At 41.3% G+C, this 11,600-nt stretch overlaps 3 protein-coding genes across 3 annotated transcripts in view; 1 reads left to right on the plus strand and 2 right to left on the minus strand.

The window, feature by feature from the left end:
* Positions 1-11,600, plus strand: part of LOC116543866 (zinc finger protein 429-like) — a 785,602-nt gene that overhangs the window by 558,922 nt on the left and 215,080 nt on the right. The window lies entirely within an intron of this gene.
* Positions 1-11,600, minus strand: part of LOC116543870 (zinc finger protein 430-like) — a 123,787-nt gene that overhangs the window by 109,860 nt on the left and 2,327 nt on the right. The gene's annotated exons all lie outside the window — the stretch shown is intronic.
* Positions 8,269-11,600, minus strand: part of LOC116543879 (zinc finger protein 726-like) — an 86,306-nt gene continuing 82,974 nt past the window's right edge. Inside the window, 1 exon segment of the mRNA XM_032269836.1 lies at positions 8,269-10,325. Within this exon segment, the coding sequence (XP_032125727.1) occupies positions 8,632-10,325 (1,694 nt within the window). The 3' untranslated portion in view covers positions 8,269-8,631.

Below are 11,600 nucleotides of genomic sequence, written 5' to 3' on the forward strand. Positions count from 1 at the left end.
ATCTCTTGACCTCGTGATCCACCCGCCTCGGCCTCCCAAAGTGCTGGGATTACAGGCTTGAGCCACCGCACCTGGCCTTATCTGTATCTTTAATAGAGATGGGATTTCACCATGTTGTCCAGGCTGGTCTTGAACTCCTGACCTCGTGAACTGCCCACCTCAGCCTCCCAAAGTGCTCATGAGCCACCACGCCTGGTCCAAAAGGTCTCTCTTTAATTGGCATTTAAAAAACTCAAAGACATATGTGACCATGGGGACATTATAACCTATGAATGACATTATAATGACAAAATCCCAAATTAATAAAACTGAGAGTGGCACTAAGACCCCTGAGTTTTGGTTGCACTTTGACCTATGCAAGAACTTAACCAAAATGAGAAAATGTTGTAAACATTTTGAAGGCCATCATTCTGGAACGAGCCTGTGCACTAGGCCCAAACAGACCAAATCAAACCACATGGAGTCACTCACCATAAATGTGACATAATCAAACTAAAAACTTAAGGAAATAGGGAGATCCTTAGAATCTGCGGGCCAGGTTTTGCTTTTCTTTTGTAAACAGAAAATTTGAACACAAGGAGGTCCCCTCTACTGTAAACGTTTAAAAAAAAATAACCTGGAGTCCAGTTTTCACTCTATAAAACCCACAGTTCTGCTATTTTAAAGTGGGATTTTTTTTTTTTTTTTTTTTTTTTAAGATTAGGTTTCACCATGATGGCCAGACTGGTCTTGAACCCCTGACCTTAGGTGATCCACCCACCTCAGCCTCCCAAAGTGCTGGGATTACAGGCATGAGCTACTGCACCCGGCTTAAAGTGGAATTTGAGACTAAATAAGCACTTTTTTTTTTTTTTTTTTAACACAGAGTTTCATTTTTGTCACCTAGGCTGGAGTGCAATGACTCAATCTCAGCTTTCTGCAACCTCTGCCTTCTGAGCTCAAGCAATTCTCCTGCCTCAGCCTCTCAAGTAGCTGGGATCACAGGCACCCACCACCAACCCCGGCTAATTTTTGTATTTTTAGTAGAGACGGGGTTTCACCATGTTGACTAGAATGGTCTCAATCTCTTGACCTCGTGATCCACCCGCCTCGGCCTCCCAAAGTGCTGGGATTACAGGCGTGAGCCACCGCGCCCGGCCCGATTTTTTGTATTTTTAATAGAGACGGGGTTTCACCATGTTGACCAGGATGGTCTCGATCTCCTGATCTCGTGATCCACCCGCCTCAGCCTCCCAAAGTGCTGGGATTACAGGCATGAGCCACTGCGCCCGGCTGAGCTAGATTTTAAGGTTGCTGTTACATAGGAACCTAGACCACCAGCATCACTTCAGTGGAATTACCTGCTATTTAATTATTTTAACATTTATCAGAAGCACTGGTGTCCCCCTGCATTTTCCAAATGTGTGGCAAACAGGATTTGCCAGTCTTGTAGTAAAATTTTTTTTTTTTTTTTTGAGACCTACTCTCTATCTGCTACCCAAGCTGGAGTGGATTAGCGCAGTCTCAGCTCACTGCAACCTCTGCCCCCCAGATTCAAGTGATTCTCCTGCCTCAGCCTCCTGAGTAGCTGGGGCTACAGGTGTGTGCCACCACCCCTGGCTTGTTTTTTGTATTTTCAGTAGAGATGGGGTTTCACCTTATTAGCCAGGATGGTTTGAATCCCCTGACCTTGTGATCTGGCTGCCTCGGCTTTCCAAAGTGCTGGGATTACAGTCGTGAGCCACTGCGCCCAGCTGCAGTAAAATCTTAAATTCCCAATTTCTTTCCAACATTCCCCAAAGCCAATTTCTCCCTTCAATTCACAACACTATCAACTATTTTTGTTCCTTTATTGTACCTTTCAGAAACAGTATTCTAATTAATCAATTTTTCACAGAGCAATGGATGACACTTTTAAAAACGCTTGTTTTCTATTTGTAAATATTTTACATGAGAGAAAAGTAAAAAATAATCCCTTAGGCCGGGCGCGGTGGCTCAAGCCTGTAATCCCAGCACTTTGGGAGGCTGAGGCGGGTGGATCACGAGGTCAAGAGATCGAGACCATCCTGGTCAACAAGGTGAAACCTCGTCTCTACTAAAAATACAAAAATTAGCTGGGCATGATGGTGCGTGCCTGTAGTCCCAGCTACTCGGGAGGCTGAGGCCGGAGAATTGCTTGAACCCAGGGGGCGGAGGTTGCAGTGAGCCGAGATCGTGCCATTGCACTCCAGTCTGGGCAACAACAGCGAAACTCCGTCTCAAAAAAAAAAAAAAAAAAATCCCTTTAAATTCCACTGTCGAAAATCTTTCTGCTTTTTTTTTCTTTTATTTTCCATAGGCTCAAATGCCTTACCAGTACATCTTTGAATTGAGGTTTTCCTTTGGAAACTTGATGGGGTCATGTGTGCTCAGGCTCACTCTGGTCTTTTTTTAGTCTTGAGTTCTGGAACTGTCTTCAGTATTTCTTTTTTTTTTTTGGAGACAGAGTCTCACTGTGCCAACCAGGCTGGAGTGCAGTGGTGCAATCTCGGCTCAATGCAACATCCACCTCCTGAGTTCAAGCAATTCTCTGCCTCAGCCTCCTCCAGAGCAGCTGGGATTACAGGCACCCGCCACCACACCCGGCTAATATCTTTTGTATTTTTAGTAGAGATGGGGTTTCTCCATGTTGGTCAGGCTGATCTGAAACTCCTGACCTCAGGTGATCTGCCTGCCTCAGCCTCCCAAAATGCTGGGATTGCAGATATGAGCCACTGCACCCAGCCTATAGTTATTTTCCTTTCTTATTTTTTTGAAATGGCTTCTTGGTCTGTCGTACAGGCAGGAGTGCAGTGATGTGATCTTGGCTCACTGTAAACTCCACTTAAAAGAGTCCTTTCTAGGCCGGGCGCGGTGGCTCAAGCCTGTAATCCCAGCACTGTGTGAGGCCGAGGCGGGTGGATCACGAGGTCAAGAGATCGAGACCATCCTGGTCAACATGGTGAAACCCCGTCTCTACTAAAACTACAAAAAATTAGCTGGGCATGGTGGCGCGTGCCTGTAATCCCAGCGACTCAGGAGGCTGGGGCAGGAGAATTGCCTGAACCCAGGAGGCGGAGGTTGCGGTGAGCTGAGATCGCGCCATTGCACTCCGGCCTGGGTAACAAGAGCGAAACTCCGTCTCAAAAAAAAAAAAAAAAAAAAAAAAAGAGTCCTTTCTATCTTCTCAACCAATCAAATGACAACTAGTTATAAAAAATAAATTTATTGCTGAGGTAGCCCTTCATAGATAGCTGCAGAAACAGGCCCCAGGGACCAAATAGTACTTTTGAGAACCTCCTGAAAGTGGTCACCTCGGCCTTTTATAGCCGAGATAGGAAGGCCCAGGAGAGAGGCAGGAAACACAAAAAAGAGGCAGAGGCTTTAATCGTACCATACAAGCCCACAAACTCCAGAATCCTTGAGGTGCACCTGTTAACTGCTCCACATGTGGTAAGCCAGGGCTTTTTAGGAAGGATGGCCCAGGCAGCATGAGGAAGCCACCTTGATCCTGTCCAATCTGCACTGGAAACCATTGGAAGGAGGACTGTCCTGGGGATACTGGTCATAAGGTACAAGGCTAATCTCCCAAATGATTCAATAGGACTGACAGGCCCCAGGGCTCCTCTCCCTGGCTCTGATAGTCCAGACAACCGTTATCAACCAAGCTTTGGGTGATTCTGGAAATTGAAGGGAGAAAAGTGGACATCCTCCTGGACACTAGGGCTGGCCTTCTGGGTTCAAGTGATTCTTCTGCTTCAGCCTCCTCAGTAGCTGGGACCATAAGCGCACACCACCATGCTGGCTAATTGTGTATTTTTAGTAGAGACAGGGTTTTACCATATTGGCCAGCTGGTCTCGAACTCCTGACCTTATGATTCTCCCAATTCAGCCTCCCAAATTGCTTGGATTACAAGCGTGAGCCACAGCGCCCTGAAGGATGGGCTATTTTAAAAGATGTAGCAGAAATGGTGTTTATGCGTTTTCTATTAATCTATATTTCTTTGGTTTCGTTTTGTGTTCTGAGATGGAGCCTTGCTCTGTTTCCCAGGCTGGAGTACAATGGGATGATTTCGGCTCTCTGCAACCTCCGCCTCCCAGGTTCAAGCAATTCTCCTGCCTTAACCTTCCAAGTAGGTGGGATTACAGGCCCGCACCACCATGCCGGGCTAATTTTTGTATTTTTAATAGAGACAGAGTTTCACCATGTCAGCCAGGCTGGTCTGGAACTCCTCACCTTAGGTGATCCACCCACCTCGGCCTCCCAAAGCACAGGGATTACACCTGTGAGCGATCATGCATGGCCTAACATATATTTGTTGTTATGAATACTTATCTGTGAAAGAAAAAGAAATCTCAGGACCCCGAAATCACTAAGCCAATGGAAAAGTCAAGCTGGGAATTGTCACGCAAGCCTGTCTCCCATTTTATTTCTAAATAAGATAGCTGCAAATATAAAACACTACATACCGCCAGGCATGGTGACTCACACCTGTAATCACAGCACTTTGGGAAGCTGAGGTGGGTGGATCATTTGAGTTCTGGAATTTGAGACCAGCCTGACCAACACAGTGAAATCCCGTCTCCACTAAAAGTACTAAAAGATTAGCTGGGCATGGTGGTACATGCCTGTAGTCCCAGCTACTCGAGAGTCTGACACAGGAGAATCTCTTGATTCTTGAATATACTTGAGTATACTCAGGAATCGCTTGGTGGAGGTTGCAGTGAGCTGAGATTACTCCAATGCACTCCAGCCTGAGCAACAGAGTAATACTCCATCTCAAAAACGTAACAAAATGAAAAAAAAATCTTATATACCTTTCTCACAATTTGCTTGCAAAGAAATTTCTTGTGAACAAAGAACAGATAGAACTCAAAATCATCCTCCTGAGGCTCACCTAAGACAAATGCAGATCTGATAGCTTTTTTTACCCTATTGTGTTTTTTTTTTTTTTTTTTTTTTGGGATGGAGTTTCACTCATGTTACCCAGGCTGGAGTGCAATGGCGAGATCTCGGCTCACCGCAACCTCCACCTCCTGGGTTCAGGCAATTCTCCTGCCTCAGCCTCCTGAGTAGCTGGGATTACAGGCACGCGCCACCATGCCCAGCTAATTTTTTGTATTTTTAGTAGAGACGGGGTTTCACCATGTAGACCAGGATGGTCTCGATCTCTCGACCTTGTGATCCACCCGCCTCAGCCTCCCAAAGTACTGGGATTACAGGCTTGAGCCACCGCGCCCGGCCTTTTTACCCTATTGTTAATGTAAGAATGTAGATTCTGTATTCAGTGGAAGGCTAATCAACGACTCAAAAGAATGCAACCTTTTGGCTCTTACCTACTTATGACCTGAAAGACCCCACCTCTAGTTGTCCTGCCTTACTGGATCAAACCAACATTCATCTTACACATATTGATTGATGTCTCATGTCTGCCTGAGATGTATAAAAGCAACCTTGGGCACATGTCTTAGGACCTCCTGGGACTGTGTCACAGGCCTATCCTTTACATTGACAGAATAAACTTTCTGTACTAATCAAGACCTGTCTCAGATACCTTTTGGGTTACACAGTCAAGGCCCTGCTAGCTAGTGCATCCCTGATTGAAGCACCACCATTACAGGGACTCTCGTTTTTGTTTTTTTGAGATGGAGTTTTGCTTTTGTTGCCCAGGTTGGAGTGCAACGGCATGATCTCAGCTCACTGCAACCTCCGCCTCCTGAGTTCAAGTGATTCTCCTGCCTAAGCCTCCCTAGTAGCTGGGATTATAGGCATGCATCACCATGACTGACCAATTTTGTATTTTTAGTAGAATCGGGGTTTCTTTATGCTGGTCTCGACCTCCCGACCTCAGGTGATCTGCCCACCTTGGCCTCCCAAAGTGCTCAGATTACAGGCATGAGCCACCACACCCGGCTGGGGGAACTCTTATATGACTTAATGTACATTATCATCAGTCATTATGATTTTTATGTTAAATTATTGTGTGCCACAGAGGTAACAAATTTCCTTAATTCTGTCTTTGACTATGGCTGTCCTAAAACTTTTTGTCATTCATAAACAATTGCATTGTTTTGGTCCTCTTTAGAAGGTGGTTTTATAATTAGCTATAAAACTCTAACAGGTGCTCTTGAATGCAAGTTTCTGATAACTTTGGAGATTGTGACATCAGAGTAGAGAAAAAAAATTTCAAGACTTGTGGAGAGTTGAAAAGTTCATGAATATGAAGCAGAACAAGGATTAACTGCATCCACTGAACTAATAGAAGACTCAAAAAAAAATTTTTTTTTTTTTTTTTTCCGAGACAAAGTCTCGATTTGTCAACAGGCTGGAGTGCAGTGGCATGACATCAGCTCACTGAAACCTCTGCCTTCCGGGTTCAAGCAATCCTCCTGCCTTGGCATCCTGAGTACTTGGGACTACAGGTGGGTACCACCACGCCCAGCTAATTTTATGTATTTTGAATAGAGATGGGGTTTCACCATGTTGGCCAGGATGGTCTCAATCTATTGAACTCATGATCCGCCCATCTCAGCCTCCCAAAGTCTTGGGATTACAGGCATGAGCCACTGCGCCTGGCCAATAATCTGGTTTTTATAAGTAACAGGGCACAATTGGAGAAGCCGGTTATTTTACCAAGGCTTTGACTGGCATGGTGTTGCTCCTTTTTTTTTTTTTTTTTTTGATAAGGAGTTTCGCTCTTGTTACCCAGGCTGGAGTGCAATGGCGCGATCTCGGCTCACCACAATCTTCGCCTCCTGGGTTCAGGCAATTCTCCTGCCTCAGCCTCCTGAGTCGCTGGGATTACAGGCATGCGCCACCATGCCCAGCTGATTTTTTGGGTGCTGTTTCTTAAAAAAATCAAACTTGATTTATGGAGTCAATAATAGCCCCTTGGGAAAACTGAAATCTTGCCTACACTGTCCCTGTACTATGACATTTTGTACTTACCACAGATCAGGATTTCTGACCTGTGGTAAGTAAAAAATACCACTTTCTGAAAAATTCAGGAGCTCCAGGTTTATCTTGAATTCTCAAGAGGAGAGAAATTCACCCAACTCAGGTATTGAATGGTACAAATCCATGGCTGGGCTTGGCTTTTAAAGACCTTTTTTTTTTCTACCTGTGCCTCCTGAGTTCAAGCAATTCTCCTGCCTCAGCCTTCCAAGTAGCTGGGATTACAGGCATGCAGCATCATGCTTGGCTAATTTTTTTTGTAGAGGCAGTGTTTCTCCATGTTGGTCAGGCTGCTCTCAAACTCCTGACCTCAGGCTATCTGCTTCCCTCGGTCTCCCAAAGTGCTGGGATTACAGGTGTGAGCCAATGACTCCATCAGGAGATTGTTTTTTATTAGGTGGGCATTATTTATGATCTTTTCTATAGAAAACTAAAGATATTAAAATGTAAGGTACGTAATGAAAATCTAAGTTGAGAGGCTCTTTGGGGTTAGGTTATAATATTGAGTGATACATGAGGTAGGTGTTCAGAGTAATATTCTGCATTATGAGAAGAAAACATGTTGAATTATTTTGCAAATCAAATTGGTATTGTATTTTTGTACTAATTCTACTTTTATATATTATATAAATTTGTATAACATTATAAAAATTTTATAAAATTAAATTTTATAACTTTTATGATGAAAATATAAAATTGGATAAAATAAAATATATAATATTTGAACCTCATATAAAATTTTATATAGGCCGGGCACGGTGGCTCACGCCTGTAATCCCAGCACTTTGGGAGGCAGAGGCGGGTGGATCATGAGGTCAAGAGATCGAGACCATCCTGGTCAACATGGTGAAACCCCGTCTCTACTAAAAATACAAAAAATTAGCTGGGCGTGGTGGCGCGTGCCTGTAATCCCAGCTACTCAGGAGGCTGAGGCAGGAGAATTGCCTGAACCCAGGAGGTGGAGGTTGCGGTGAGCCGAGATCGCGCCATGGCACTCCAGCCTGGGTAACAAGAGTGAAACTCCGTCTCAAAACAAACAAACAAACAAAAAATTTATATAATTTACAAAATTATATAAAATTATAAAAATATATAAAATTATATAAAGATGCAGTACTTTTTAAAAATTTTAGATTGTGAAATTAATAGTGCAATTCAACATTTTTAAGATGTTACATAGTATTTTACATGCAGTGAGGTGTTATTATGCCACAACCTTTATCCTCTTCCACTTTACTCAAGGGTGTAGGTAAAAGATGGTAACAATATGCTATTTAGTAGCATAATGGATGAACATCTCTAGTGATTTTTTTTTGTGCCAGTAACCTTCAACTGCAAATAAGTTAAAGAATATTGTTTCTGTAGGTTAAATTTTTATTCTGTTTTTAATCATTTAAATTTAATTTTGATATACTTTTAAAAAATTTCTATGAAGCATGTCGCTGGTAATGTCGTAGAGGTTGTATTATATCTGTAGATCATTTGTGTAATACAAATATTTAACTATTAATAATGCCAGTTCATGAATGAGTACTAATAATTCATTATGTATTACTTAATTTCTATCATGTCCTTTAGAGTTGAATGTATTGTTGTCATAACCAATATGAAATCTCACCAATATGATTTCTTTTACTGTTACAAAATTTAGAAAAGTTTGAGGTGTTGTCAAAAGCATGTCATGTTTCTGCTTTGCAGAGTTTCTCTCCAGTATGAATTATCTCATGTCTTTTAAGAACTGAGGACTAGGTAAAGGCTTTGCCATATTTTTCACACTCATAGGTTTTCTCTACAGTGCGAATTTTCTTATGTTTAGTAAGATAGGAGTACCGGTTAAAGGCTTTGTCACATTCATCACATTTGTAGACTTTCTCTCCTGTATGAATACTCTTAGGTCTAGTAAGGTATGAGGATAGGGTAAAGCCTTTTCCACATTCTTCACATTTGTAGGGTTTCTCTCCAGTATGAATTATTTTATGATTAGTAAGGTGTGAGGACTGTTTAAAATCTTTGCCACATTCTTCACATTTGTAGGGTCTCTGTCCAGTATGAATCAACTTATGTTTACTAAGAGTTGAGAATACGTTAAAGGCTTTGTCACATTCTTTACATTTGTAGGGTTTCTCTCCAGTATGAATTATCTTATGTCTAGTAAGGTATGAGGATAGGGTAAAGCCTTTGCCACATTCTTCACATTTGTAGGGTTTCTCTCCTGTATGAATTCTCTTATGTCTAGTAAGGTGTGCATGCCGGTTAAAAGCTTTGCCACATTCTTCACATTTGTAGGGTTTCTCTCCAGTATGAATTCTCTTATGTGCAGTAAGGTATGAAGATAGGGTAAAGGCTTTGCCACATTCTTCACATTTGTAGGGCTTCTCTCCTGTATGAAATTTCTTATGATTAGTAAGGTTTAAGGACTGTTTAAAAGCTTTGCCACATTCTTCACATTTGTAAGGTCTCTCTTCAGTATGAATTATCTTATGTTTAGTAAGGTGTGAAGACCGATTAAAAGCTTTTCCACATTCTTCACATTTGTAGAGTTTCTCTCCAGTATGAATTTTTTTATGTCTACTAAGAGTTGAGGAATCCTTAAAAGCTTTTCCACATTCTTTACATTTGTAAAATTTCTCTGCAGTATGAACTCTCCTGTGTGTACGAAGGGCTGAGACCCAGGAAAAGGTTTTGCCACATTCTTCACATTTGTAGGGTTTCTCTCCTGTATGCATTATGTTATGTCTATTAAGAGTTGAGGAATCCTTAAAAGCTTTTCCACATTCTTCACATTTGTAAAATTTATCTGCAGTATGAACTCTCCTGTGTGTACGAAGGGCTGAGACCCAGAAAAAGGCTTTGCCGCATTCTTCGCATTTGTAGGGTTTCTCTCCTGTATGAATTATCTTATGTCTAGTAAGGTATGAGGATAGGATAAAGCCTTTGCCACATTCTTCACATTTGTAGGGTTTTTCTTTAGTATGAATTATCTTATGTGTAGCAAGGGTTGAGAATACACTAAAGGCTTTGCCACATTCTTCACATTTGTAGGGTTTCTCTCCAGTATAAAATTTCTTATTACTAATAAGGTTTAAGGACTGTTTAAAAGCTTTGCCACATCCTTCACATTTATAGGGTTTCACTCCAGTATGAATTATCTTACGTTTACTAAGGTTTGAGGACCAGTTACAAGCTTTTCCACATTGTTCACATTTGTAGAGTTTCTCTCCAGTATGAATTATCTTATGTCCAGTAAGAGTTGAGGAATTCTTAAAAGCTTTTCCACATTCCTCACATTTGTAGAGTTTCTCTCCAGTATGAATTATCTTGTGTCTACTAAGACTTGAGAAATGCTTGAAACCTTTTCCACATTCTTCACATTGGTAAGAATTCTCTCTAATATGAATTCTTTTATGTTGACTTAGGTGTAAAAGCATGCAAAATGATTTGCCACATTTTTTACATTTGAAAGGTTTCTTTCCAATATGTCTTGTCTTATGTCTATTTGAATTTAGCAATTTAAGAAAGACTTTCACATATTTATCACATTGAAGTATTTTGCTTCTGTTAGCTGTCAAACACTGGTTTAGTTCATTATAACTTTCTTTGTGCACATTAAACTTATTCACACTTTTACAGCCTTTTCTTATCTGTAAATCCTTATGTCCACATTTTTCATATTCTCTCAGTACCACTTTTTGAAAAGAATCTTTTATGCCTGGCCTTGGCCAAAGGTCTTCGCCAAAATGAGAACACAGAACTGAAAGAAATAAAAATAACAAATTACTCCACTTACTAGGCTGAGATAAATATACATCCTAACCTATAACATCATATAAACTACATAAATAAGATAGCATAGCAAAATAGCAAAGGCCCTAATTTTTAAGACATATATATGTTAAAAAAAAAACATACTAACCAAAATACATCTGAGTAGAAATTATAAATGAATTGTTTCAAGTGCCCCAGGTGAGCACAATGCAAAAAGCACATAGAAGAAGAAGAAAAAAAAAAACAAACAATTTGTTATATTTACCCAGCACAGCTCTTTAATTTTCTTTAAGTAAAAAATAAACACAAAATTTCAGATAAGACACACTCTAAGAACATGTTTTGTTTTGTTTTTTTAAAGACGGAGTTTCACCATGTTGGTCAGGCTGGTCTTGAACTCTCGACCTCAGGTGATCCACCTGCCTTGGCCTCCAAAGTGCTTGGATTACAGGCGTGAGCCACCACACCGTGCCTAAGAAAACATGTTTTTGAGACTCTTAGAATCTCTGACCCAGATAATTATTCAAAGTATGTCAGGAGAAAGCTGTATTATAAAGATTGGGACACGTTAACTTTAATGTTCAAATTTTAATAAAAGATTAAAATGTATATAAAGAAGAGCAATGTGGTGTGGTTTTGAGAAAAATATAAAATTTTCAGAAAGAAATAAAAATTGAGGCTGGGCGCGGTGGCTCAAGCCTGTAATCCCAGCACTTTGGGAGGCCGAGGCGGGTGGATCACGAGGTCAAGAGATCGAGACCATCCTGGTCAACATGGTGAAACCCCGTCTCTACTAAAAATACAAAAAATCAGCTGGGCATGGTGGCGCGTGCCTGTAATCCCAGCTACTAAGGAGGCTGAGGCAGGAGAATTGCCTGAACCC

This window comes from Sapajus apella, unplaced genomic scaffold (assembly GCF_009761245.1).
Source record: "Sapajus apella isolate SASKATOON/1434 unplaced genomic scaffold, GSC_monkey_1.0 scaffold199, whole genome shotgun sequence".
In the NCBI taxonomy this organism is placed as follows: domain Eukaryota; kingdom Metazoa; phylum Chordata; class Mammalia; order Primates; family Cebidae; genus Sapajus; species Sapajus apella.